At 45.2% G+C, this 22,660-nt stretch overlaps 2 protein-coding genes across 5 annotated transcripts in view; one reads left to right on the forward strand and one right to left on the reverse strand.

Annotated features, from left to right (window-relative positions):
- The window catches only part of CACNA2D3 (calcium voltage-gated channel auxiliary subunit alpha2delta 3), an 859,023-nt gene that overhangs the window by 720,093 nt on the left and 116,270 nt on the right, over positions 1–22,660 (forward strand). The gene's annotated exons all lie outside the window — the stretch shown is intronic.
- LRTM1 (leucine rich repeats and transmembrane domains 1) lies at positions 595–12,764 on the reverse strand. The gene is made up of 3 exons (XM_019470044.2): positions 12,020–12,764; positions 8,683–9,279; positions 595–3,040 (listed from the first exon to the last, which is right to left on the reverse strand). The coding sequence occupies exons 1-3, from the start codon at positions 12,024–12,026 to the stop codon at positions 2,607–2,609; spliced, it is 1,038 nt and encodes a 345-aa protein (XP_019325589.2). The 5' UTR covers positions 12,027–12,764; the 3' UTR covers positions 595–2,606.

The following is a 22,660-nucleotide window of genomic DNA, read 5'->3' on the forward strand; positions in this document are numbered from 1 at the left end:
GACATGGGTGTTGATGAGTGAGGATTCTAGCCACATTCAGGGTTTTCTGCAGCGTATTGGAAGCTCTCTCATGTAACCACTGTGGGTGGGGGATCGGGGTTGACCTGCAGTGTCACCAAACCTCCGGCAGAACACTGTGCACTCGCGATCTTAAGTCACAGTGGTGAGAAGAAGCACGTGTTATTGGCCTGGGTACCACCCAGCTTTTGTAACACTTGTTGAAGTATCTCGGAGCTGGTTGCCAGGATTACATGACCAATGCTCACAAAAACACCTCTCACCGTGCCTGGTACCTAGTGCAAGCTCTGGAAAGGTTTGGTGAAATTGGGACGACATATGAAAAGATCTTCTAAATTTCCTTTCTTGTGTTGCCTTCTTGGCCAAGGACTTACAGCCCAGGACAAGGGCAAGAATGAGTTTTTTCACCTGGAAATAACCACTGTGTCCTTAGACTGGATGCTTAGCCTTGCCCACTGAAGTGCCTCCCAAGGCAGAGCAGAAAAGAGGCCCCAGGGCTTGGGATGGAGTTGTTAGAACAGCCAGCTTTCTCTGGGGTCTGTTTTTGATCTTAAAATCCATGATGAGTTTTCAATCTACTTTCAACATATCGAGGTTTATTTTAACATTCAGAAAAAAATTAACATCAAAGTTGATACGTCCCCCCCCCCACTGCCCCCAGAAAATCATTTAGCAAAATTGCTCCTCTAAGAAGATGGTCCATCTTTAGCTTGTGGTATGTGGGGCCCACACTAGTTGTGAGTCTCTGTGGGCAGGTGTAGATGGCCTCTGTGATGATTAGGGGTGCATAGGTGTGTGTCCTGCAGGGTGGGCTGTGGTAGGTTCATCCGTATTTCCCTTGGCCTCTTTATACTATTGGCCAAGGCTCTGGCTGCATCAGACAGGGAGAAAATAACTCCTGCCTGTGTGGACCTCCCATTCACATTCCAGGTTAGGGAATGGACTACTAATTTAGGATCCAAACTGAGTTTTACATGGCCTGAAGGAGTGAATGTAGAGCCAGTGCCCTGAATGGCAAATGTGTTTTATCCTTTGAACCAATTCCAATTGATTAGTTCTGGTTGCCTACAGTGCTGTCTTAAGAAGGCATCTGTGTTGCATCAAGGCTCAGCTGGGAGGAGTGCTGGGATTGATTAGCGATGTCTGTCAAGGCCTCTGGAGGGACAGCTGACCCTATATTTGCCATTCTCTGCTTTTGACATGTCCTTAACTCCTCTCTGTAAAATGATTTTAATACTAACAGGTGACTCTAAGTGTGAGATACGGATTCATGAGAGAGAGCAGGTAGATGACATTTTAAGAAAACCTAACATGAGAAAATGCAAATTTACAAAATACATAAATCTGGAGCCAATTATTGCCATTACAGAAAGATTCCATGAAAGGTTCCTTTAAATAGCGAGCTCCCCTACTGCATTAAAATGATGATTTAATTTACAAAAATTCACTTTGCATGCAACTCTTCAGGACTGTGTCCATGGAGTAAAGCAGGCCACACCTGATTTTTTTAAACCTAGGCCCAAACAATATTCAGGATGGCTGCTGCCACCTAACTTGAGTCTCTTGATGATTTCCACTCTCCCCAGACTTCCTTCCTACTTCCTACCCCAGAGTGTTGAGTAGACAATCTGGGTGGTGGTCAACAGCTGCTGGCTTCCACCCTGCCACGGCTGCATTTCATTAGTGGGTAAACTGATTGCTCCGAGTATGTTTATGTGTGGGTGTGGTTGTACAAGTCTGTGCACTCGGTGCACTATGTATGTAGATACAGATACACACAAGCCATTATCTTGCTCTCAGCCCACCCTAAATTTGTTCCTGCTGTAAGAGTTATAAATGGAAGGTTCCAATCGCCTGGTGGATACAGCCTTCTGGTAACATGTGCCCTGGATTCCAGCTCCCCATCCTCTTAGTGTTTGTTTATATGTTATTTACCCTTGCATCAGAAAACTTCCCCAGACCCTGAGCCTGAGTCCCATTATCCAGACATGGAGCCCTCCTCTTCCTCTGTGGCCTCGAAAGCCCCAAATGGTTTTCTGATTTAGAAAATTAAATATAATCTGACTCTTGTGGCAAGCTATGCAATTCCCAACCAACAGACTCTCCCATTAAATATATAACATGCAGAACATCTAAAAGTATCACTGATCTCACATGAATTTGAATTATAGAGGCATTCAGTGCCCCTCGGGTAAGATAGCCAGCTTCTTCCCAGGCACTCAAAATTGGGCAGTTTTCCAGTGGACCATAAAGCTCCCGGGAATGAGGACTAGTGCGTGTGTTTGAATTTCTGATGCTCTTTAAAGCCACGTAAGTCAGGGAAGAGTACCTGAGAGGTAGATCTTCCCTTTCGCAGGGTACGGCCTTCCCCCACACAGAGTAACTGCAGTAACTTCTCAGACGCAGAGCACAAGTATTGTCTCTGTTTCAACATGGTATTTTTTAAATCTCAACATAATTTTTCCCTGGGGATGTTTTTTGTTTTCCTTTTGAAAAAAGCAAAATGAGACCGTCACAGTGAACGCATCAGCCCGACTCCATACTTTCTTCTGGCCTAACGTGATTCTTCCTCTTTGAGGTGGAGGCTTTCAGGCTTGTGTGAGGTCATGCGGCCCTTTCCCTTCCATCTTCACAGGCTCGTCCGTCTGAGCCAAGCGCCCCCCATTGTACTGCGCTGTGACAGCCGCATAGGTACAGCCGTAGATGGCGGCCGCCAGCATCATGAGACACACGATCCCACACACAACCCCGGTGATGACGACGGTGGCCACCGCGTGACGCAGGTTAACCGGCCTCGGCTTGGGTTTGAGCTCACATTCCGAGTGGTCTCGCTGCCCCGTGCTGGGGCTCTCAGGAGACCCGGGGCCCGGCCGGTGGGCAGAACCCAGCTGCTGCACCCCCCATGTCCCCACACCCAGAGAAGGGAAAGGGCAGGGCTGGTACAGCTCATGAGGGATCTTCAGGAGGTCCTTCCCCTTCCAGGTGTCGGGTGACACACAGGTGACACTGTCTGTTATTCCCCCTTTAAAAAACAAAAGCAAAGGCTGACAACAGAGTCTGGTAGGACTGAATTCCAAAATCCTCAGCCTGCAAAAGCTTAGGCAGATATGATTTATAACGCACCTTTTTCCCCATCTTTGGAGTCAAAGGACTTTATGACTTTAGGATTTCTAAGTTGGCTAAATGCTAGAAACGTTACACACTAAATGGGCAATTATGTATGACCAAGAATTCGTTAGAATCCAAGTCACTGCTACCTGATAAATGCTGAGGGAAAAGCCCTGTAGAAGCTGACAAGAAGGGGAACTGGAGGCCAACCTGAGGCACAATATGCCTGCCACTCATCACCACCACCCCCCAAAGAACCCCGCCCCACGAGACAGGTACTGTACCAAATTCCCACCAGAAATCTGAAACAACAGGTAAATGAAATAAATGTCCTTTGCTGTGATGTTATGTGTTAATTACAAAGACCCCATGTGTCTACCACCTGTCTTCAGTGATGCCAAAAGGGAAGGTCAATGGCCTTTTGAGTGTTTGTGTGTCTTTGACAGTAATATTAGTTTAATTCATGGGATTAAGTACAATTAATGTGTCTCCTCGGGCCTTGGAACATTCAGTAATTTGAGTACCGAACTTTCCAGTGCGTTATTAGAGCCAGTTTCCATTCTCTGTAAGGTGATTGATTTCCTCAGGTATGTAGACTAGTGTTGTTCAGGGGTGGGGGGTGGATTTGGGTAACCAGTAATTGTTTTCTAGAAAGAGCACTGAGCTAACAGATTTCATTCTGGCCACATATGACCACTGATTTACTGTTTGACCTCTGGCAAATTGATTTCTCTGGTTAGATCTTTTGCCATTAAAACACCGTATTTGTATCTGATTCGATAGTTTACAAAGTGCTGCTAGAGAAGTCCTCACAACTGTGCTCTAATGGGTAATTCTTGTCCAAGGTCACCCAGGCGATAAGTGGGTGGATCAGCACTCAAACCCTGCCCTTCCTCTTGATCCCAGTTTTCCCACTGCACTCACAGCCTCTCTCCACCTCCTCCTCCCTTTTCTCCCTCTCCTCTGGAGCCTCCTGAGGTCAGTGGAGTAAACACAATGACCTTCAGTTAGGCCCTTTGACCAGTCAGAACTTGGCTTGTATGACCTCAGCTCCCCCAGCTTAGCTCCCCCAGCTGCCATGAACTCCTCCCCCAGGATGGCTGTGAAGCCTGGCACCACTCTTGGCCAAGTTAGGTTCTTTGTACACACCACAGGTGGATTATGGAATTATGCGAGAAAAATCACATGCAGGAGATGGTCACTTCAATGTAATTATAACCTGTTGCACAGCTTCCGTCCACTGTCTGGGTCTCATAAGCAGAGTCCTACAAGGCCCTGTGAGTAGATGGGGCCATTTTGTAGTGCAAGCATTATCATGGCCCAGGTCACACTGGGATTAGTGGCTATGGCAAAATTCAACCCATACTTTTTGGTCACCACTGCTTGAAACTGAATGGCCTATGACTAGTGTCTCTTAGGTCCCTCCTGGCTTCTTCAGTAATCCCCTGAGGCAAGAGCCCCAACTCTAGAGCAAAAAGGTATCAGAAGTATTTCTTCCTTTCCTGAGCTCATATGCAGGAGGCCAGAGGTACAGGGTGGTTGCTCCTGATGAGCCCTGGGTGCCCTTAGGCTATGCTGAGACTATAGATCCCTGCCTCATGCACCATTTCATGCCTCTGCCCAGCAACTTGTTATAAGACAGAAGGCCACAGAAACTGAAATGAAGTCTAAGAAGAAGTAATGACATTTAAACTGGCCAAAGAACACTGAGACGCCCCCCAGGGAAAGAAAGGCTGCCAGCCATGGGACCAGCAATTCTACCAGCTGACCCATTCTTAGACTGGGGTGGTCCACCCCATCACTCCAGGCTTACACAGTATCTTCTCCAGTTTAAAGCTTCCTTATGATCAATATTAGGGTGGGACTCATGGCCTTGGGACGCAGAGTGCTGAGGAAATACACAGGCTGGAGCCAGGGACATCCTGGAAGTCAGAGGCTATGGCCGCCAAGAGCTCCCTGGCCACCTGTGCAGCTGTGTCCTTGGGATTCACCTCCCAGCCTTCCACTACCATCTCCTCAGCAATGACCCCAAAAGGCAAATCTGCTGATGACAGCTTGAGCGTCATCAAGGGAAAGGCCCCCTCCCTTCTAGATTCATAGCAGCTGATAATGCAAGAAGCTGCAGCTTGCCGAGCCCTCATTATCCCCTATCTGGCCACTGGTAACTCTTAACCAGTGTCTTGGAAGAAATTGGATTCAGATTTTGAGTCTGTGACTTAGCTGTGCCACCATAAGCAAGTACTTGGTCATTCTTTGCCTCTGCTTGCTCATCTGGAAAGTGGGAGGGGAGGGTAATGGTGAAATTCATCTCACAAGATCACTCTGAGGTTCAGTTGGGTGAAGTATGTCAAGTATTTAACACAATACCTAACTGTAAATGTTACAGTTAGCTATTGACAAGAAGATGATTTGAATACTCTTGAATGGAGAGAGAGGAATACAGATTACAAAATCTATGTGCCTCCTTTTGTGAAGGAGATGTTTAGTAGGTATTCATGAAAGCACATTTTTTGGCTCTTGAGCCCACAGGAAGGCAAAATTTCCCCGCCCATTGTAGTCAGGTTGGGGACTTAGTTCTGGCCCATGGAAATAATGAATGCCACTTTCAGGCCACAAAACCACCTGCTTAATCCTCCATGTGATCTATTCCCACTTGATGGTGACCTTAGAGGCCACGTGGTAAAGTGGCACCATCAGAATCTGGAAGGGGCTTATGTCCATGAATGACTGCATGGGACCCAGCCCCACCTCGCCCCTTGGTTCTAATGAGAGTAAGCAACAGACTTTAATTGTGCTCATCACCAACACGGGTGTCATATCCACCAGCCTGTCCTGACTAATACTGTTAGTGTTTGTATTTATTTATGTAGCCTTTAAAAAATAAGGTCTTGACCAATATCTGTTTTGCCTTATTCAGTATCTATTGTTCATGATGCAATCTGAGAATCAGAATGTGCTCCAGGAACTTTCTGGCTTAACTCTGTCAGCTTCCACCTGGTGATACTGAGAGGTTGGGAGGGACATTAATGTGCCCAGAGGTCAAAGTTTGTGAGTTTGTGGCAGAGTAGGGGAGCTTTCTTCTAGCCCATGCTGCTTCTAGTATCCTGGACCTGGCAACTATCTTTTGTCAAGAAATGTTCTTTGATGAAAACTTTCTTTCTGTGATGGTTTAGTGTATGCTTAGAATTTAGTCAGAACACAATTGCTAAAGCCACTTTGCCTCTAGGTGTGAAAAGTTTTAATTGCAGCCTTTTATTAGAATGACTTTTGCCACATTGCATGCCCCCTGTTGTAGGTCAACTTGAAGATTATTTGGCTAGTGATAGGCTATTTGCTGTTATATTGTTGAGAGGGATTCTTAGTTCAGTATCAGTATTGTATGTCTGAACTCATATTGTGTTCTATCCCCCTTCCGTCTATGTGACAGCTACAACCATCCAGACTTTTCTGATCCCCTAATTCATGTCTATAGCTCTGATAGCTTCCTGAGTTAGAGGCTCAAACATACAGCCACCAATTCAACAGCACGCATAATATATATGGGTATATATTGGATATATAATGGGCATCCTGAACTTGACTCGCCCCAAATTCAACTCTCGATTTATGGTCTCCCCCATATACTAGCCCACTTGCCAAAGAAGGCAGCATCAAGACCTGCACTGCAACCTATTCTAACTCAATGCTACCCTATAATCAATGGGAAGTGGAGGTCTGTCCCTTATCAGCCCCTGGCGTCACTATTTATGTGGTCAATCTTACAGGACAATACAAATTGAATTTCCCATAATAAACTCTCTTTTCTTCATTTCCCATTCCAGTCCATTTGCAATTTCTATCTGTTCAGTATTCCAAGTATCTCCCAAAGTTGGTCATTTCTCATAACACTGGTCTGAGCTACCATCTTCTTTTCCCTGGGTGACTGAAATCAGTTTCTCCCCTAATCCCCTTGCTGCTGCTTCTGCAGCCTGTTGTCTGTTCTCCCTAGAGTCACCAGAGTCACCTTTTGACATGTAATTAGATATTGTTCCCTTGACTAGAATTCTTTAAGGGATTTCCATTTCATCTAAAATAAAATCCAAATGACTCAGCCCGCTCTGCACATTCCTACCTGACCTGGCCCCTGAGTACTTGTGTTGCCTCATCTCTCTGCTCTCTCAGCCCCTTCCTCTGTTCTAGCCACTTTTTGTCCCTCTTTTGTCTCTCAGTCAAGCCAAGCTTACTCCCCTGTCAGACCTTTTGCACTTTCTATCCTTTTTCCCAATTATCTCATGACTCATTTCTCCTCCTTGTTCAGGTTCTGCTCACCCATGTCACCTCCTTGGAGAGGTCTTTCCTGTCCTTCCTGTCTGCAGTGGGACCCCCATCCTATCACTGTCTCTCCCCTCACCTTGCCTCATTGTTTTCCTAGTGCCAAGTGCTGTCTGAACTTAGATATTTATTGGCCATCTTATTTAACATCTGTTTCTGTTATCAGCTTGTAACCTCCATGATAGTAGAGATTTTCTTGTTCACATTTTCTCATTGCCTAGAAAAGTGCCTGGCACATAAGTGGCACTCAAGTATAGGAATGAAGGAATGAATGAATGAATGATGCTTGAAAGTTAAGAGGAAAGAAGCATTGTGCTATAGAGGAAAGAATGTATGGCCAAGACCCAACAGTCATTCATGCTATTCTTATCTGTGCTTCTACTCCGTCATTTTGGAGAAGTCACTGATCATCTCTGGGCCTCCATTTCCCATTGATTATAGGCTAGCATTGAGTTAGAAGGGATTGGAAAACTTTTCTATAAAGAGCCAAATAGTTAATATTTTAAGCTTTGCCAAGTAGTCTCTGTCACAACTATTCAGCTTTGCCTTTATAGTGCAAAACAGCTAAGGACATGATAAATCAGCCTGGATGTCTCCCAATAAATATTTACGAAAACAGGAGTGGGGCTGGATTTTGCCCTTGGGCTGTAGTTTGGTGACCCTCTGGGTGATTTCCAGAGCCCCCATCTTTAATATTCTAGATTCTTTTTCCTTGATTTTATCATCTGGTGAAGAAATAGTAAACAACTTTAGAGAGGGGTCCCTATTGCATCCAATTTCAATAACAGTGGTATTTGCTAAAGCAGAAGGGATAATATTAGGGAAGATTTGTAGCTATCAAATTGGTAGATGCATACACAGGGGGAAATTCCCAAGGAGAGACCAGGCTGGATCACACTTGAAAATTAGAGTTTGGTGCCACTTTGGAGCTGAACAGTTATTGAGGGGGTGATTGAATTTCCCTCCTTCTTAGGGGCCTGCAGCTCTCAGATAAGTAATGTTGTTAATCAAAAAGTGGAAAGTTGTCTCCGTGAATCATGTTTGTAGATGCATTTAAATCCTGAATTTAAACAGTCTCTAATGACTCACTGCCTCTCTTGCCATACCATGAAATGACATCAGTGTGAAAAAGCTTACACTGGCCCCTCACACACTCCTCGATGTTCCTTCTAATGCAGACAACAGATGAGGTTCATCCTAAGCCGGTAACACACAGATGAGAGGTTCCAGATAGACGTTACTGACCTTTATAGATAAATTTCTCCAGCCAGAGTTTAAGACTGAGCAGGTGGCAATTGCATTTCCAGAGGTTGTCCTTGAGAAATAAAAACCTCACGTTGGGCATGGATTCTAGGAGCTCTCGATCAAGCTGCTGAAGCTGGTTTTGTTGAATTGCAAATACCGTCAGGTTCTCCCAAGGCTTACCCAGGGATATGGGAAGGTGGCTTATGTTGTTTGATGACAAATCAAGCTCCCGCAGCTGTGGGAGGGAATGGAAAAGTCTGCTTTCCAGAGAATGCAGGGAGTTCTGGGTTAGGTTTAAGACCTGCAAGTGCTGAAGTCCATGGAAGACTCCAGGGGCCAGATCTGAAAGGGAATTGTTGTACAAGTTCAGGGTCCTGAGGTGTGGCACCGACCTGAATGCAAAAGCAGGGAGCTGGTGTATCTGGTTATCTTGCAAGTGCAGCGTTAGGGTCTGAGGAGGCAAATCGGGAGGGATTTCAGCCAGACCCTGCTGGCTGCAGTCTACAGCCCGTGAGGGTGAGTGACAGTGGCACCTCGTGGGGCAGCCACACACCACCCGGAGCAGGAAGATCACACTGGAAAGCAGAAGCAGTTCACCTGCAAGCAACAAAAAGAAATTGAGATCAGAACCAATCTGCAAGTGATGTCAGTGTTTGTCCCCCCTTTGAAATCACAAGGACGGTGACTCGGAGCCAGCTAACATCTACAACCTGTACGAGACATTCTGTCACTCCCCATACTTAGGAAAGTCGGGCTGGGCTGGGTTCCTCCCCAGCGTGGTCAGCTGTTGCACACTCTGTGCTAACTATGGTCAGAGGCCTCGGGAAAAATACTTTCTTGGTGGCTCAGTAATAGGGAGATGGAAGGCTGTCAAATAGAAAGGTGAAAAAAGTCTTGGGGGGCACATGCCTGTTGTAGAGTGCAGCAGAATTATATGAGGACAGAAGTTTAGAAAAATAGCAGGTCAGTCAGATATTCATATTTCCAAAAGGTATGCTCCAGATCGGTGCCATCCAATGGAACTTTCTGTGGTGATGGAAATGCTCTGTATTTGCTGTCTAGTATGGTAGTTGTTAGCTGCATGTGGCTACTGAGCTCTTGTGGCTACTGCAACCAAGGAACTGAATTTTTATTTGTATTTAATTTTAACTAATTTAAATTTATTAAAAAAATTTTTTTACATTTATTCATTTTTGAGAAAAAGAGACAGAGCATGAACAGGGGAGGGCCAGAGAGAGAGAGAGAGAGAGAATCCAAAGCAGGCTCCAGGCTCCAAGCTGTGAGCACAGAGCCCGGCGCAGGGCTGGAACTTAGAAACCGTGAGATCATGACCTGAGCTGAAGTTGGACGCTTAACCAACTGAGCCACACAGGCGCCCCATTAGTTAATTTAAATTTAAATAGCCACATGGTGGCAGTGGTTACCATATTGGATAGGGTAGGTTTACAGTATTCCTATATATTGATGTCGTGTTTGCAGGTATAATTCCATGAATGATTATCATCTCTACTTTTTATTCAAGAGATTTTAAAAATGCAGAAAAGCATGTAACAAACACCCATATTCCTATAACAAAGTTCTGTCAATCATTCATAGTTTGTCATATTTTTCACCTCTTTTTTCTTTTAACTTAAAGAAACAAAGCATTACTGAAATCCCTTTGATTAGCACCCAAGTGATGTTTTCCAGCATGAACCCTCCTCACCCCTACCATCACCAATATATCCCTCTAGGCCTTTAACAAACAATACTTCATAACAACAACAATAGCAAACAGTCATGTATCCCATGTTTTGAGCCAGGCACCATTATAAGTGCATTATATATATAATCTTATACATTTAATCCTCATGACCTTGTAAATCTGGTTTCATTATTATCCCCATTATAAAGGTGAGGAAACTGAGGCACAGAGAAGCTAAATCATTTGTCCAAGGTCACGTAGACAATGAGTAGCAGAATCGTGATTTGAACCCAGTCTGCTTCCAGAGTCTGCCAGGATCCTTATCTGCTATGTTTTACCACCTGTAAAACTTTTATACCCCCCCCACGCACACGCTACATGATGTTTTATATAGTGTGTTTTAAGACTACATAAATATAGTCCTTGGCACATCTCATTCTGCAATTTACTCTGTTCACTCAAAGCTGACCTATCCATACAGATATCTAGAGGGTTTGTTCATTCCTTTTAAGTGCTATAGACAATTCCACGGTGACACCATGCCAGATTTAATATTTAGCCATTCCCTTACTGGTGGGCATTTGAGTTTCTGCTGCTTGCCTTCACTACAGATGATGCTGCAGAGAGCGGCCTTGCACGGGACAACCTGACCATGCAGAAATTACAAAGAGGTCTCTGGAATCAACAGGAGCTTCCTCACAAAGTTCAGAGAGGATGCTGGATTGACATTTTTTTAGATACTGCTAGATCATTGTCCAGAGTAGCTATAATTCTTCCTGTTTTGTTCCAGAGATTTGAATTTCAAAATATGGCAAGGACATTTTGTTAAATTGGCAGAGGAATTCACAAGGCCACACAATAATATTTAAAACTCAAGATGTTTTCTACGTATAGAGAGAGCTCTTAGAAGAGGTCGTTTGTTTGCTTTGGGCCTTGAGTAGGGAAATAGACAATGTGGCTGTCCAATGCACTGGGCCTCTGAATTCTCTACTGATATGAACAGTGCCTAGGGCAACAGGGAAGATATGTGGAGAGTCTTCTGAAAATTCTGCTTCATTTAGTTTAGCTCAAGGGATATAGAACATCAGAGTCCCCTTCCCTGTTCCAAAATATAAAAGAGCAAAATCCTTGTTTCCCTTTCTGTAATTTTGCAAATAATCTAAATGACTCTTTTCAAAGCCAACACATCTTCCTGGGAGAGGGCTATGGGGCTCAGGCATCAATTAGTTGCACAAAATCTAATCTGAAGCCAGAGAACAGGTTTTCCACAGAGTCCACTAATCTATTAATGAAAGCCTTGTCCTTCTGAGCTTGTATCCAGCTTGTTCCTTCTTCCTTAGGTCCCACTCCCCCACCTGCCCAAGGGGACGATATGTGAACTCCAACTTGAAGCGCTGTATTTTCTATGAAATGGCCTGCAGCATGCCGACTGCATATCCAACGATAGCTGAGCACATTTGTCCCCACACCCTTCTTTGGACCCAATGTGGCACAAATATACATTCCCCACTAGAGACATTTTCTCAATCTGTTTGGTCTTTAGGGAAATACAACCTGGAAGTAGGCTTCCCACAGATACCTTGCAGAAGGGACCCCTTTCCTCTCACGGACAGAGAACTTTTCTAAAGCAGGAGGGGATTCATCATGGCTCACCTTTCATGACTGAATCTCCGCAAGCTTCCTTGCTGAACCCGTGGCCCACCTCTATTAATCTGCAGATCAACAAACCGAGGGCATGGCAAACCCAGAGCCCAGCTTGTCATTCACTTTTTCTGAATCCCGCTTGTGCTTTATCTTCAATGCAGCAAAGGGTTGTGGCTTCCAGGAGACTGCTTATTGAAGCAATGCTTCCACCGTCTCCATCTGGCTGGGATTGTTTTCCATAAGAGGATCTTTTGATTGGACCCCTCTTCTTTCTTAAAGTGTCGGCCTCCCCAAGATCACCCTTGCTTTTCCCATTCAGATGGCGAGCCCCAGAGAGAATGTTTGTCAAACCTCAGTGAACAGCTGTAGCATTCAAACATGACCTCGATGGCTCAGCCTTTTTGATTATTTAATCTGCTTGAAGTCCAGGGCACTGAAATAAAACTGCCTTCTTAATCCGGTGGTGGCTTCTGAATTCTGTTGACTTATTAACCATGCTGTGTCAACCCCCGTCGGGTTGGGGGACGCTCGCCGTGGCTCCTCGATCTGGGGGTCTAGCAACAGAGCCAGCAGAGTGTGTAATATGAGGACAAATTGGCCTGCTGGAGGCTGACACGGTCTCCACAGTGCACTCGTTTCGTCTTATTCAGCCAACATCCGTAGGGATTAGCTTGTGTTGACAGGGTCTTGATGCTCTGAAATTCATAGTCATGGCTTCCTTTAGTGGACATCACAGTCTCTTCTCACTGGTGCCACAAATACTTCTCAGCTGCTCCTTTGCTTTCTCCCCCCGAACTGACCTTTCGGTTCGCCTGACTTTGGAAATACTTCTCAGTCTTTCATCATTTCCCTGATGCTGAGGTTCTGGCCCTTCCCTCATTTTTCACGTCTGAAACAATAAAGCTGCCCCATGAGCACCAGGTGTCCATGAACTGTGGCTGTTCCCTAGTTGAAGCTGCTGGGAGCTTTCCCACTGGGGACTGGAACGTTCTTTGAATGTGCAAATCCCCCCGTCATTTGCTGAGGTGGGGTTTCAGTGTCTGAGGCTTCTCCTCAGCGAGGCCAAAATGCTCCCACGCCCAAGGCGACTGCAAGGAAGGTGAAAACCGTGCTTTTACTGATGTAGCATGAAGTGGCAGTGTAATAGAGCAGTTGAGTGTGGGATTGGGAATTAGATGGGTCTGGATTTGGATTCAGCTTCACCATTCACCAGCCCGATGTCTCTGGGCGAGTGAGTCTCCCTCTGGGATCCTAATAGCCTCATCTTTAACACAGGGATAGTGATATTTTTGGCTTCACAAGATTGCTCCAAGGATTCAATTAAAGCAAGCAATGCGTGTCATGGCCCTGAATGCTTTAGTAAATGTTCACGGTTACCCATGAGAATGCCTGGCAGGACCTCTATGCTGCTAGCGTCCAAAGCACAGCCTTGACTCGACAGGGAGGAGGAAGACGCTGACCAAAGACCAGGATATCTGGGCCCTCATGCCACGCTGGTGGAACCGAGGGAGGAGGACCCTTGTGAATGAAGTTGAAAAACCGGATTGTGACCATCCTTAAGAGCCTGCACTTTGGGAATCCCTTGCCTCCTTTGGCCATGCCCCTTCCAGTCTCACAGAACCCAATATAACCATCCTGCCCCCTCCCTGAAAAGTCCACTTTACCCAGCCTGCTATCTTTTGTCCTTTTCTGCAACGTTCTTGGAATACCGGTGATACCATGGAGGAAAGTCAGGTGTAGGTAACAGAGAGCCATTTAAATCTTAATAAGGGCTAAATCCTTCCTTCCTCCCTCCTTCCTATGTATTTTCAGGTGCACAGAATTTAATAATAATCACTCCTAGATGATCTGTGACCAGTGTAGCATTCAGTCATTGATGCATCATCATATAACACACACCTATGAACCTAACTCTCACTCTAAGAACTAGAAAGTTACCAGTAATTTGCATCAACCTGTGTGTCTCTGTCTTTCCCTGGAGTCAGCAAACATTTTTGTGTAAAGGGCCAGATAGTAAACATTTTAGACATTGAGGGCCATACAGTCTCCATACGGTCCCTGTCACAACTGCTCAACCCTGATGTAGTGCAGAGCCAGCCATAGACAGTCTGTAAAAAAAAAAAAAAAAAAAAAAAAAAAAGATGTGCCTGTGCTCCAATAAAACTTTATTTACAAAACCAGGTGGAGCACTGGATTGGCACACAGGTCATAGTTTGCAAGCCCTGCTCGAACCCATCCCCTAGCCACTGCCGTCACTCTCCTCCACCACCAAGGTTACCCACTCAGCTTCACATACCCGCCAGCCTGTCTCCTCATCTACAAACTGAGAGGGCTGGAAAGGATGATTTTTAGGGCATTCTCATGTCTGAAACCTTGTCATTCTCATCAGAATGCTTGAGTGGACTTGAAAGAGTCTGTAGTTAAAGATGTTAGGGGTCCTGGACAGACAAAGAGTTTGACTGACTCTTTGGGTTACAGCAGAGCTGTTTAGCTGTGTCTTGCAGGGTCCAACTAGGGTCCCAGTCTCGTGGACTCCAGGGGCCTGGGAAAGATGAATCCACTGCCAGCACAGCTGAGCATAGGGGGCCAGGACACCTGCAGAGAAACGGGAGACAGTCCTGAAACCTGCAGGTAAAGCCAGGGTGTGTGGCTAAGCGAGGAAGCACAGTTTCATGCTGCTTCTACTCTGGAGCTGGGTGACCTTGGGCAAACCACAGGTTCTCTCTGACCCTGAGCTTCCTCATCTGTAGAAGGCAGATAGTGGCTACCTCATATGACACAAGAAGGATCGAGTGATACATGTTAAGTGCACAGCACAGGTCTGGCAGAGCAAAATGAGCAAAAGTGGCATCTCCTACTAGCCCCACAGAGTTTGGACTGGCTGCTCTCACCTAAAATGTCAATACCCTGGGAACACACAGAGAACCCACACAGCTGATGGGTTCTTAGGAGCAGAGGCTGACCACCCAAAGGGGCTCCTTGGTTCTTTTTTGCTCCTGCTGACTCTAACAAGCGGTTAAAAGATGGGCAGGGCACACTTCGAGGGGAAGCCTCTTGGACATTGAAGGACTTGGATGCGGAGTCTGATTGATTTATTCCGTCTGACCTCAGCCCAGAGAACAAAGGGAGGGAGGGTGACTGGCATGCTAATGCCTGCAGGGCCTTCTCTCCCTTGGGGAGCCAGATCTGAGAGGTGGCAAGACAACTGTGCGTGCAGAAGACTAACAGAGATGCCAGATGTCAGGTCAGGCCAGGCTGCTCTGCAGAGGGGAGGGCTCCACCAGCAGGGTTCCTGGTACCAAGATACCCAGTCGAGAGCCCAGTTTCCTATGCAGGAACTTGCTTCAGACACACCCTCGGAATAATATTCTCATTACTGCTGCACTGAGATGTCAAGAATTTCTTAGCTTTATATAAATAAAAATATATAAATATAAATTTATACGTTTATTATACATTATATATAAATTTATACATTCACATTTATATAAAGCTAAGATATACATATATTTATATGCTTAGCCCGTTGTAAGTCAGAACATTTCCTAATATAGTTAGGAATTTAATGATTTAAAGACCATATGATATAAATTGGTCTTTTTAACATTTCACCTTCCTCCAAAAAAAAAAACAACAACAACAATTATTAACATTTGGAATTAGTGATGTCTTGAAATCCAGCAAATGGGTAACAGCTCTTTCTCCCAGGTAATATACAACTATTTGTTAGAAATAAGTTAAAGCTAAATATACTCACCCAGGAGGGTATTCGTAATAAATTGTTAGGTTAAATAAAGCAATTTGAACAGGAATATGCATTATGTAATGCTATTTATATTGCAAAAAAAGAAAAAAAGTCAGAGGTGCAGAGGTGGAAAGATTAACCCTAAAGATGTGCATTGATTGTCTGAAGAAAGAATAAGTGGGGGAAGGACAGACACCAAACTAATAATATGAATTGCCCAGAAGGTGGGGATAATTAAGAAGAGAGGAAAATTAACTTTTTCTGTTTATACCTCTGCGTATTCAACTTGCTACAACAAACATGTTATATCTGTGATTTTAAAAATACAAAGGAGAAGAGCTGACTTTTGTTAAGCAGAAAGTACAGGGGCATCTTGTTTCCTGGAATATTTGAGATGGCTGTTCTCAGTGACCAGCTGAGTTCTGTGTGCTAGTGAGGTGTCCCTAGATCTCCCTTTGCTTCACTCCATGAGAATTAGCCCCAAAAGTGATACGTGTCTTTCTCTGCTAAGTGATTGCCACAAGTGAACAGACCTTATAACACAAGGAATATTTCTCGCAGTTTTAATGTCTGCTTTGGTAAAAGTTGTGGCAAATTACTCCCCCGTCCCCATCAGTGGGCCCCCATCCAAAGCAGGTGCTGCAGTGATCTGGCGCGGGGGAGGCCCCCGGGCCAGTGACAGCTGCTTCCCAGTATAGCTCAGAGAAAGACCTTGGCACCGTAAATTCACACAGAAATTTCATTTGGTTGGGGAAGAAATTTGGCATTTGGAAATATTTCCCTAGGGTTGTAGATGACCAAATGGCACCCATGTATAAAATTTATACAGATCTATATAAAAGACCTCAGTATTATTTCCTTCCTTCCTTGTTTCTTTCTTTTTTTTCTTTTTCTCTTTGGTCTTATAAAACATTTAGCAAGTGAACTAGGAATATATTTTTAAATGGCCATCATATTATTTATTTAGTGCTTACAATGGGCCAGATGTTGCTGAAGATTTGCACTGATTAAATACAAATCCTTAATGTAACGCAGCTACTATAATGAGTAAACTTCTAGATCTCAGTGGCTTAACACGACTCATTTATTGCTCTTATCACAGTCTAGTGCTGAGGTTACCAGGGAGCCAGGCTTTATGCAGTTATGCAGCCTCCTTCTGTCTTGGTCTTGTCACTGTGCATTCCTTTTAGTTGTCAGTACCCTCTCCATCAGCTGGCTGACCATGGAAAAAGAAAAGAATCAGGCACGGGCCCTGCCTAGAAACGGTACTTCTCACCAGGCTTGCCCTCCATTGGCCAGAATGAAATCACATGACCATATCTAACAGCAAGGGAGATTGGGTAATGTAGTCTCACTGTGTGCCTTGGAAGAAGAGGCATCCTAGAGCATTAGCAATCTCTGCCTCTACACTTTATTTGCAATATCTCACTTGAAGGTGACAACAGCTCACTAGCCTGTAAGCTTAAGATGGTTTCTTTGATTTCTTCCCATAGTTTCTACAATACCATTCATTAAATATAATGAATTCATTAAATATAATGAATTCATTAAATAAATGTTGAATGTTGAAGGAACAAATGATAAAACTAGGGCACAGAAAAGTAGGGGCACCTGAGTGGCTCAGTCAGTTAAGCGTCCAGCTTTGGTTCAGGTCATGATCTCATGGTTTGTGGGTTTGAACCCTACATCGGGCCCGCACTAACATTGCAGAGCCTGTGTGGAATTCGCTCTCTCCCTCTCTCTGCCCTTCCCCGACTAGCACTTTCACTCTCTCTCTAAGTAAATAAATAAAAGAAAAAAAACAACGAAGGCTCATAAAAGTAACTTGCTCAAGGTGTCCAACATATTTATTGCAAATATGCAGATTGTGAGTGGCCTTGTTAAGTAAAATAATCAGGGAACTTAAACTTTTATGTATTTACTGCCTTGAGTTAATTTTCATACAGTCCATTTTTTCTGACAGTAAGCTACAAATTTAATTATCCGGAAGCCCTACCTAACTCAGAAAATAAGAACAAAATCAAGGCTGTTACATGGTTTCTCTAGTGTAAAGGTGGGAAGGATACGTATACCTCTTCATTCTGTCTTGCCTTTTGATAAAGTAAAAATTCCTACATAGGGCTACCTAGGGTCATTCAGCATATGTGCCTATCCATAGAGTTTAAACTCTCTTTACCTGGCCTTGACATATTTGATAATATTGGTGGAGTAGTAGACATGAAATGTGTACCTTCAACCTCTCTAAAACTAAGGAAGACAACGGCCAAGTGTATGAGACTGCTTTCCAGTGTCCACTTGTCCACAGAACCCAGGTCTGAGCTAAGGTGCCATGGGAACTAGAAAAGACATAGCACGTTGACCCTTGGCCTTCAAAGAACTTACCTGTTTGTGGGGTGCTATTGAGCAATCTTTATTTATTATATCAGAGTCAATGCTAATCATCTCATCACCTTGAATCTGTTACCCTTGAGAAGACTGCACATGACTTTATTGGACCCTAACACCGTCCAGGTCTCCAGGAACCACATCTCAGAAGTCATTTGGCTAGTAGCAGAGGCAGACCTAGATGATGTTTTGGTTTAGTTTGGTTTGGCTTGATTTGGTTTTGGCCCATCAACTCTGCATTGCCAAGGTTAGAGGAAGATCTGACTTCACATTTCAGTGTCTTGCAAACCTCAGCCTTCCAGCACTCAGTTTGCCTGCATTTGGGACGTATGCAAAGATAAAGATGCATCTGAGATAAGTATGATTAAAGGTAATTAGTGAGCTCATGCGGCTGGTGGAATAAACACAGACAGATGCTGGTTGATAGAAAGCTAACAAAGAAACAAAAAGACCAAGAAACATGGCAGCTTAGGAAGCTTGGCCAAAGCCTCGCACTGACACACTGTTTTACTTAGATCTTTTGATGGGCCGCTTTTGTCTCTGCCCCAGGAATATAAATTGGAATCAAATTTATGTTCATGTTAGATTGTTTACTCACGTTATACACATAAAATGAGTGTTCTGTGCAGTTCTTCTTGGTGAATTTATATTTGCTTTTGTACTTCTATGATAACATGATAGTCCAGGTTCTGAAATAGATGGCAATGTGTTTTCATATTTTCAAGTTACAGTTTAGTGTGTGTACATTATGATACAATAATGAGTCTGTGTTTTGCCTTTTTCTAAGATTCGCTCTATGTTAACTGTTGGATACCTGTTGCTTGGAAATGTTCTAGAAAACACAATTGTCTCAGGCAGGACTTACATCGTAACCCGCTAGTTCTAGATCTGGGACTGTTCAGAACTCCTTTTCCTTATTCCAGACTTCACCTGCCCCATTATTTCATTTTAGAACAGTGTCCCTATTAGAAGCATGGACTATGGAATGAAACCATCCAGGTTCAAAGGCTGCCTCCAACATTTACTGGCTCTGAGAACTTAAAGAAGTCATATAACCTCTCTGATCCTCAATTTCATCATCTGTACAAAGGAACCCAACTGGCAGGTTCACAGGGAAGGTTAAATAATACTTTTATGTAAGAATGTGAGAGAAAAAAAAGGCTTTGCACATAGCAATAGACATTAGCTATTATCTTCTCTATTATTCTGTCTGTATGGCATGTACCAACTAGACACTCAGGCTGCAAGCACTTAACACTAATCTATTTGGAATAAAAATGAGGAAGTTAAGGCAAAGGAGCATTTTGTGTGACAGAGTTCACCATCTTCTTGGATTATGAAGCACGCATATGTATGTGTTATCTGACTAGAATCAGTTCAATCTAAATGAGTTTGTGCTGGACATATCTCATTGTCCTCAATATAGCCCCACAGACAAAAGGAAGTCGGTTCTTGATGTCACGTGACTGCACCTTCAGGAAGGACGTTCGTTTGCAAAATAAAGGTCCTGTGTTGACATCCGTGCAGCTTCCAACCACATTTATAATGGGCAGGGCAACTCCCCATTCTGGTGCAAGAGTGATGTTCTTCTCCTTTCACTTCATTCAAGAAGCCCACTCGGGCCACCTGCTATATGCTTGTGCTGTTGCTTTTTCAGGGGTTTGTCCACTGATCTTTCCTCTAGCCAGTGCCCCTCCACCCCGCCCTGTAGGAGGCCCCTAACCCCATCCCTGCGTAATTAGAGAAAGCATGCAGTCAGCTCCCCAGAGCCGCTTAGCTTTCATCAGGAAGCAGGACTATCGGAGTTTCGAGGTTGATAGGAGTGGAAACATTTGTGTTCAACAAGCAGGCTCCTTCATGTGTTGTCAGCATTTCATTTGTGATTCTAATGAGGGCGGAGGAGAAAATAAACTCCGCATACCGCTCTCCACTGCTACAGCTGATGTTTGTAAGTTTCTAGCCATGGCCTTGAGTTGCGTCTATCAGGAAGGCATTTGGAAAAGCAGCTGTGTGCCACTGCTGGGTGTGAACAAGAGCTAAGATGGTTAAATCGACGGAGGCAGTCCTGAGAATGGGAAGTGTACACGTTTACTTCTCAGAGACTGGAATTTCTATTCCTATTGGTGCTTTAAATGTCTCCAAAAGGTGAAAGCACTCTTACGTTAAAAGCAGGGTGTATTAGAGGTACTCTCATTCTTGACCCCTGGCTCGTCTCATCTCTGAAAGTCTGCCGCCGATTTCGTGTCCAGCGTATCTGCTGAGTGCTCCCTACCTATTAAGTTCCACATTGAGGGATTTTCTAGGCCTGAAAATAAGACACAAAATAAGTAGACCTGCAACCCAATGCCCCTCTGGTCCAGCGAGGAGACAGACATCCGTGACACAGCCACACAAATATCCGAGAAACCACAGCCCTGCAAAGGGCCGGGAAGAGGAGATACATGGTGCTGTCATAGAACAGAGTCAGGGGATCTGATTGGGGATCGGGGGGCAACACCCTTTGTATGTTATAACCCGGCTGCAATCTGAAGGGTGGAGAAGGGAAGGGACCAGGGCCGTTCCGGGTAAAGACACGGCCTCAGGCCGACAGACCAGAGAGAAGGCCCAGAGCCTGAGGAGATCCTGGATGCCAGTGTGGCCACAGCAGAGAGGGGGAGGGGAGGGCCTCCGGCGAACAAACGCTGGAGGAGGGGTGAAGAGCTGGTGTTGAGCCCCTCGCCTCACCTTCCACTGGGTTTTTTAATAAGACTGAAAAGCTGTGCCTCAGACACACGTGCCTCTGTGGGAACACTGCTGCCCAGGGTCGGGGGCGAGATTAGGGCCCTGCACTACACACTGTGATGACTTGGGGAGGCGCTGTCCCCTCCCACGCAGGGTCCTTGACAGCTATACCACTTTACCGAAACTCAAAACTCGACAGACGCATCCCGCCGTCCTCAGAATGCTTCTTGGAGGAGGTAGAGAGGGCCTGGGTTTTGTAAGCATTACGAAATCTCAGTACAAGTTCATCAAATCCTGAGCCGTTACTTACAGTTTGGGATCGTGGCAAGTCTGTTCCACATGTGCCAGAGAGGCGGCAGAATGGAACTGCCATCCCCGCCCCCCCACCCCCCCCCACCCCCCCGCCCCGGTTCCTGAGTCCAGGGTGATCGAGGACGAGCCAGCCCTGCTGACACTCACAGGCTACATTTGGTGCAACAGAACTTCCTCTCCTGAGCTTCGTGTGTATGTCACTGTGGATGTAATACCCAACAGACCAGGGGTGGTAAATAAGTGCCACAGTTACCTGCTTTATAGGCCCCAGTGGCCCCACTAGCAGCCCCATGGGGCCCAGCATCACCTCAGAATCCTTTTCAGCCCAGGGTCAAAGGCGGACAGCAGCAGGCAGTGGGTGGCATCATGCTAACATAATCCTAGCTGCCATTCCTGAAGTAGAACCTTGCCCTGTGCAAACTTGGCTAATAAGTCTGGCACACAATGCCAAGGGCCACTTTGCTGAGGAGAACACTTACAGCGTGTCCTAGGAAGCTACGGACTCAGCCCACTACCCCCAGACTTCTACATCCTGTGTAAACTTGCTGCTTTCTCCTTGTCCTTGTGAACATGGTAATTTTTCTACAGTGATAAAAATAAATGTTTTATTATTATTTTTTTAATGGCCTTGCAAAAACAGAAACACAATTTTAGGACGTATCGGGAAGGAGTTAAGTTGTGGCCTGTGCATTTGCACAGGAAAACGATGGTGTGCACTAGAAATGGGATTTCAGAAAAGTCGGGGGCCAGGGTGGCGGGGTGGCACAGGCTTTTTGTGTTCCTGCATTTGGACACGAGTAACCCCCGGGTAAAGCTCCCTGTGACTGCAGGGCTGGTGGGGGGGGGGGTGTGGGTTGTGGGAGCGGCAGGCCAGCAGTGGCCTCATACAGGGTGTCTCATGAAACGCTCTAGCAGAGCATGCCCACAGGCTCAAGAAGACGATATCTGGTCCAGAGGAAGTCCATCAGAAAGAGTAACAAATGCAGACGGCAGTCTGGGATTAGCAGGAAGCTAACTCTGTCTCCCCATTTTGTCCTTCCTTTCTGTCACATGGGCGGTGACGGGCGCTGTTACTTAGCAGCTTATTCTTTGTTTAGTTCTTTCTATGTCTAGAAGTTGCTTGCTCTGACAGACATAGGAAGTCCCTAAAAAGAAAGAGTCTCCAACTCAGGGTGCTTACCTGGAGATGATCATGAGTTCCTCCACCAATCCAGGAGTGGAACTGTGATCTTCTACATCTGACTGTGGAAAAACTCGAGTCTTAGGAGGGGTGAGTCACTTGCCAGAGATGAGTTTGTGTGTTGTAGAGCTGACACTTGAACCCCCAACATGCCCGCTTTCAAAGCCTTTCAACTCCTGTGCCCTTTGATCTGGACTTATTTTTCCCAGACCCCTCCCTTCACCAGGGGACAAGCCAAGGAAAAGCCCTAAAAGAGACAGCCCATGCAAAACAGACTGGGTAGAAAGAATGCATCCACCCCGCCAGG

Source organism: Panthera pardus, unplaced genomic scaffold (assembly GCF_024362965.1).
Source record: "Panthera pardus isolate Hobbes unplaced genomic scaffold, ASM2436296v1 HiC_scaffold_8, whole genome shotgun sequence".
NCBI classification, from domain to species: Eukaryota; Metazoa; Chordata; class Mammalia; order Carnivora; family Felidae; genus Panthera; species Panthera pardus.